At 37.1% G+C, this 6,155-nt stretch overlaps 1 protein-coding gene across 1 annotated transcript; it reads left to right on the top strand.

Moving 5' to 3' along the window:
* Positions 1–3,184: 3,184 nt before the first annotated feature.
* On the top strand, positions 3,185–4,676 carry LOC131069580 (LRR receptor-like serine/threonine-protein kinase GSO1; the record flags this gene model as incomplete). The annotated part of the gene is made up of 1 exon (XM_058005084.2): positions 3,185–4,676. A coding segment is annotated over exon 1 (1,476 nt), but the record flags the coding sequence as incomplete, so codon positions are not given.
* Between the last annotated feature and the right edge of the window lie 1,479 nt (positions 4,677–6,155).

Below are 6,155 nucleotides of genomic sequence, written 5' to 3'. Positions count from 1 at the left end.
TCCACAAATGTAATTTTACACTTACTACAATTATAGAAAGGAATATCTCTAAAGAGTAAGGAGGGTTTGTTCTAGTACAAGAAACAATAGAAGGAGCGAATTTTATATATAATTAAATCATTTATTTCTTAAAATATATTGAAAATTAAATAAATAATATAAAGATGTAAATATTACTATTAAAACATATATTTTAAAATCCACATTCTTTGTGAGATCATTTTTTAATACTTATTAAAAAAATCATTTTAAATTTTTATAACATTTATACAACCTCGTGTTTAAAATTTGATTGTATTTTATATGTTTTTAGCTTTTTACAATAAAATATTGCATACTCCCCTCCTATCTGGCTGTCTAAATTTGATCTAAAGTGGGGAGGCCCAGATACCATAATCAGATACCTGGGAATCCCCTTCTCTGTCTCCCCGAACTTGAAAGAAATGTGGGAATGGTTCAGAAATAAGGTTGACAAGAAGCTCTCAAAATGGAACCGGAACTTCCTATCCCTAGCAGGTCGTTTTCAGGTTTGTAAAAAACTATTATCTTCATATAACATATACTGCTCCTCAACCTAGTTATTTAGCAATTACCAGTTCAACTACATACAAAAACAAATCAGGAACTTCCTCTGGTCAGATGGGAAGGGCAAAAGGAAGCAACATGCCATCAAATGGGATTGGTGTATCAGATCTAAGATGCAGGGAGGTATGGGACTCAAAAACCTCAAACTTCAAGGAACTGCTCTAGCTGTCAAATGGATTTGTAAAGCCCTTGATGGAAATGAACCCTGGAAAGTGCTTGTTAGAAACAATATTCAACGCTCCACCCTAGAAACTGGAAAAAAATGGAAGAACCTACCCATTGGAGATCTGACTGCTAGGAATTTTAAGGTTTCCCCTATGGGGTCAAAGGTCTTCAAGTCTATATGGAAGGCTTGGAACCATGCTAGACAATACATCATCAATAATGACATCCTAGATCAAAAGGGCTCTCTCAATCTAGGAAGGTCTATATGGTGGAATACTCTACAGAATGGGAAATAGCTTGCCTGTCTTCAAGGGTGCTCTGCCCTCAAATGGCACAACCAGGGAGTGATCACATTTGAATAGATTCAGGAAGATGACATTTTGATCTCCTAGGAATCTCTCAGCTCTAAATTCAACCTTCCCCTCTCCCAGGCCAGAACCTTCAGTATCCTTAAGTTTGCACTTGCTCTCATTCTTCCCTCTCCTTTCCCCTCCTCTCCCTCCCCTCTAGCCTCCCTCTGCTGGATAGATGGCTCTCCCCTCCTGCTAACCAAGGCCAAAATGATTTACTCGACCCTTTCTGACTCTGTGGATATCCTTGACCACCTTAATAGCTCCTGGAACCTATCCTAGGGTTCAAAACAATGGCATGCTAGCCTCTCGAGATTCTAGTCTAATCTGACTGAACCTAAGAAGAATTTTTTTTCTTGGAGACTCCTTCTTCACAAACTGCCACTTAAGGATAGCAATGGTGACCCCCTACTGTGCAAATTTTGCCGTATCCCTGAATCTATATACCACATTTTGTTTTATTGTCATTTTGCCAAAGAATTTTGGAATCTGTTTGGTATCTCACTTAATAACAACTGTTTTACTATTGATGAGATGGTACTTGGTTATGTTAGAGGTGGCAAGAAACATGCTAATCTTTTATGGTCTTCTCTCTCCTTGGAAATTTAGGAATGATGATGTGTTTAATGGAAAGAGTAGGAACCTCACTAAGTCTATTAGGAGACTCATCCGCTACGTTGTTGCTATGCAGGTCACAGTGGTACTAAGACTGGAGGAAGACAAATTTGGCAGGTGGCTAAAGAATGGAACTACCCTCATCTTCATTAGAGAGCTCTCACATGGCTTCACTTGGGATCGCATGGGAAGCAACACAACTCATTTTGAACAAGGGCTGATGAGATTCATGCAAGAGATGGAGGCACGACAACAGAGAGAAGACTTCATTGAGCTGGAGCTGGAAGGACTACCCTCCCATCCCTTCAGAGATTAGTTTGCCGAAGGAAATGTGCTGGTCAGGTGCGAGGGTGAGCTAGGTTGGACTGCATGGCTTCCCCCCCCCTGGGCGACAACAATGATCCTGATTCCTCCTTTGTGTTTAGTTAGCTATATACCCCATGATGCATTTTGACAAGTCTATCAATTTGTATAATTTTGTAACTCAGTTCCAAGGTATATGAACTTATATCATGACTCGTGATCCCACCTGATATAGCTCTTGCAATTTATGTTTTAACTCTATAGCTGGCTGCAAGGTGTCCAGCCAAGACTCTCAAATTTTGTAACTGATGTTTATATGATGCTTAATACAAAAAAACAATAAAATATTGCATGACCATCATATTTAGACCTTGATTCTTCATAAATGTGAATGTGTAAAAATTACCATTATCTGAGCTAAAAATATTCTTCATTTAATTTTATATTTATTTAAATAATATTATTTAAATTTTCATATTATAGATATATATTAAAATTAAATATTTATATATTATATTTAATGATCTAATGATTGTGATTTAGTTTAAAATAAAAAGTATTTTTATAAAATTAGTAATTATATAATAAATTATTTATAAATATAATGTTATAATTAAAAGAAATCTAAAAATATTAAATTTTAAAGATTTAAAAAAATATTTTTTAAATAAATTATTTCTTATTGTTTAACTATAAAACCCCAAATATATATTTTTTATTTCTGACTGTGCCGAATAAATTTAAATGACTGAATTATTATTTACAACCATAAGACCAAATTTCAAATTTAAAAAATTAAAAAAAAAAAAAATATCTAACTTTAATAAAATAATATGGAGGAAACATTGTTCACCAAAATTACAAAAAGCATGTTGGCAGCGGTAGCGAATATCAAAATGTTTTAAAAAATGGGGTTTTACCAAGGGTAAAAAGTCAATAATTTCAACGTTTACAAATTGTGCCCGATGAAAGATTTAATATCTGCAAAAATGTAGGAGGCGTCACTGTATTATAATTGACATTTGCGAGGTATAAAATCCGCTTCTTTACCATCAATGTGAACGTATATATAGAAAATTGCGTGACACCATCATCTATATATTGTTCCATTCCCCACTCCATTCTATTCTATCCCATCGCTTTGTGTGTGTTCTGTTTCCCTCTGCTCTAATCTGCTCTACCATGGCTCCTCTTTTCTTTTTCCCTTTGATTATGCTTTCCATCTCCATATTTTCAATCACCGCTCTTCCTAACTCCTATCAACACCAACAACAATCGCTCTTGCGGTTCAAAGATGCCATCTACCACAATAGCACTACTTCTCTGCCCGACTGGATTCCCCATGTACCCCTCTGCAATTGGTCTGGTCTTTCCTGCGACCCCTCCTCTCACTCTCTCCTTTCCCTGAATTTATCCTATATGAATTTAGACGGCACCGTCTCTCCTGTCTTAGGAAATCTCTCCTCTCTTCGATCCCTCTATCTCTTTGCCAATGCCCTCACTGGTCACATCCCACCTCAACTCGGCCAACTGTCCTCTCTTCGATACCTAGATCTATCCAACAATGCCCTCACTGGTCAAATTCCACCTCAACTCGGTCAACTCTTCTCTCTTCGGTACCTGGATCTCTCCGGCAATGCCCTGACTGGTCACATTCCACCTCAACTCGGCCAACTTCCCCGTATGGAGATATTATACCTGCAGCAGAATCAATTACAGGGAACAATTCCACCCTCTCTCTCTGGTTGCCGCAGTTTGTATTGCCTGGCACTCTCTTATAACCACCTGCATGGAAGCATTCCGCCTGAGCTGGGTCGCCTTACAAGTCTGAAATATCTTTATTTAGGAGCAAACAATCTCACAGGCACCATTCCCCATTCTTTAGGCAATCTATCCACCTTAGTTCAATTGGATTTGTATGAAAATGATCTCACAGGTGCCATTCCCCCAACTTTGGGCATGCTCACTCACCTGCAGGTTCTTTACCTTTATTCAAATAACTTATCAGGCAACATCCCCAGCTCTTTAGGAAATCTCTCAAACATGAGAGATCTAGAATTGGCAGAAAATGATCTCATGGGTACTATTCCCTCTGAATTGGGCATGCTAAGCCACCTACAGGTTCTTCTTTTTTATAGAAATAACTTATCAGGTAGAATTCCCAGCTCTTTAGGAAATCTCTCAAATTTGAGAGATCTAGAATTGGCAGAAAATAATCTTAAAGGTGCCATTCCCACCTGTTTAGGAAATCTCTTAAAATTGAGAACGCTAATCTTGTCAGAAAATGATCTTACAGGTATCATTCCGTCTGAATTGGGCATGCTCACTCACTTGCAAGTTCTTTACCTTTCTCTTAACAACTTATCAGGAACCATTCACAGATTCTTAGGAAATCTCTCAACATTGACAGATTTAGACTTATCAGGAAGCCATCTCGAAGGCCCCATTCCTCCTGAATTGGGCATGCTCACTCACCTGGAGACTCTTTATCTTTACAATAATAACTTAACAGGCACCATTCCCACCTCTTTAGGAAATCTATCCAGATTGACTATTTTGGTCTTGTCAGCCAACCATCTTGAAGGCCCCATTCCTCCTGAATTGGGCATGCTTACTAAGCTTCAGTGGCTTCACCTCTTTACAAATAGTTTATCAGGCGTCATTACCGGCTCTTTAGGAAATTTGTCAAAACTGACTAATTTAGAGTTGTCTGAAAACCAGCTTAGTGGAAACATACCAGATTCTTTTGGTAGCCTCCGGCAGCTCAGAAATCTTTATCTTGAGCAGAACAAGTTAACAGGAGAGATCCCTGTAAGTTTAGAGGGATGTTGAATGTTAGAGGTCTTCCAATTATCAGAAAACCAGCTTAGTGGAAGTTTACCAGATTTTCTTGGCGGCTTCCAGCAGCTAAGATATATCTATCTTCACCACAACAAGCTAACAGGGGAAATACCTGAGAGTTTAGAGGGATGTCGGATGTTGGAGAAGCTTCATCTATCTCACAATAACTTATGGGGAAGGATACCTTGTTAGATTCACCGGGCACAACAACGTTGGTTATATTGCTTCAGGTAAACTCTTTTGTGTCTTCTTCATAGTGGCATTGTCATTTCTAATAATCTTTTAAGAATTTCATGAATGAAATTGATTGCAGAGAATGGATTCGGCTGGAGTTTATCTAAAAGGAAATGTTTGTAGTTATTGAAATCTGATATATTAGAGATTGTGAAAAGGAAGTGATGACATGTTTGTTGCAGACACACACGCAAATTTGTGTGAGGTCAGCTTCTTCAAACAGACCGGTAGATATTGTTGATAGCGGGCTATAGATATCAGATATCACTCATGGGAGTTGCAGCTGGTTCCAATTTAACATCTACCATATCAGACCTGCTGCACAAGGCCAATTCCACAGAAGCACTTGCATCTTACGGTCCTTTGTAAGTTCTATTAAGAAGTCTTAGTCCTTACTGTTTGCTAGTTATGTAGAGAGTTTATCTTCTACTTGGAGCAGAGATTCACTAGCATGTAACATTTTGGCTTTCAGATAAAGCTTTTAATTTTCTACAATGGATTTGAAGTTCTGATGAATTGCATCCAATATCAGTCAGAACAGATAGTTAATTAAGCTATCAGGCCGTGTTTAAGATTTTGGGTTTTGTATATATCTCAATGGTCGAATATTTTATCCTACAAAATTAATACTGCACTGGTCTCCTGTAAAATATTATGCAAACCCCAATGGATATTTATGAAAAAGGAAAATTTAATTTTAAATTATCATATAATGGTGTCTTAGGGAATCAATCAGAAGGAGAAACAGGATGGCTGAAAATTTGAGAGGAAATATTAATTTCAATAGAAATAATTTCAATATTCTTATTTGCATGTTTTTCATATTTGAACATTAATTTGGACTTCTTCTACTCTTTAGTGGCTCTACATTTATAGAGAACCCTATTCTATATTCTTTATCGAAAGATCTTATGAAAGTGGTGACTTCTAAGATGGGCACATCTTTCTATATTTGTAACTAAGGTGCATTAGAAGTTTTACCTTTTGAATTGTAGGTGAAACCTCTATCGATAATGTTCTAGCTCCTATTCTTAATAGAGTCATCTTTTTTTATATATTATT

Source organism: Cryptomeria japonica, chromosome 3 (genome assembly GCF_030272615.1).
Source record: "Cryptomeria japonica chromosome 3, Sugi_1.0, whole genome shotgun sequence".
NCBI lineage: Eukaryota > Viridiplantae > Streptophyta > Pinopsida > Cupressales > Cupressaceae > Cryptomeria > Cryptomeria japonica.
This window is presented reverse-complemented; position numbering and strand designations above follow the sequence as displayed.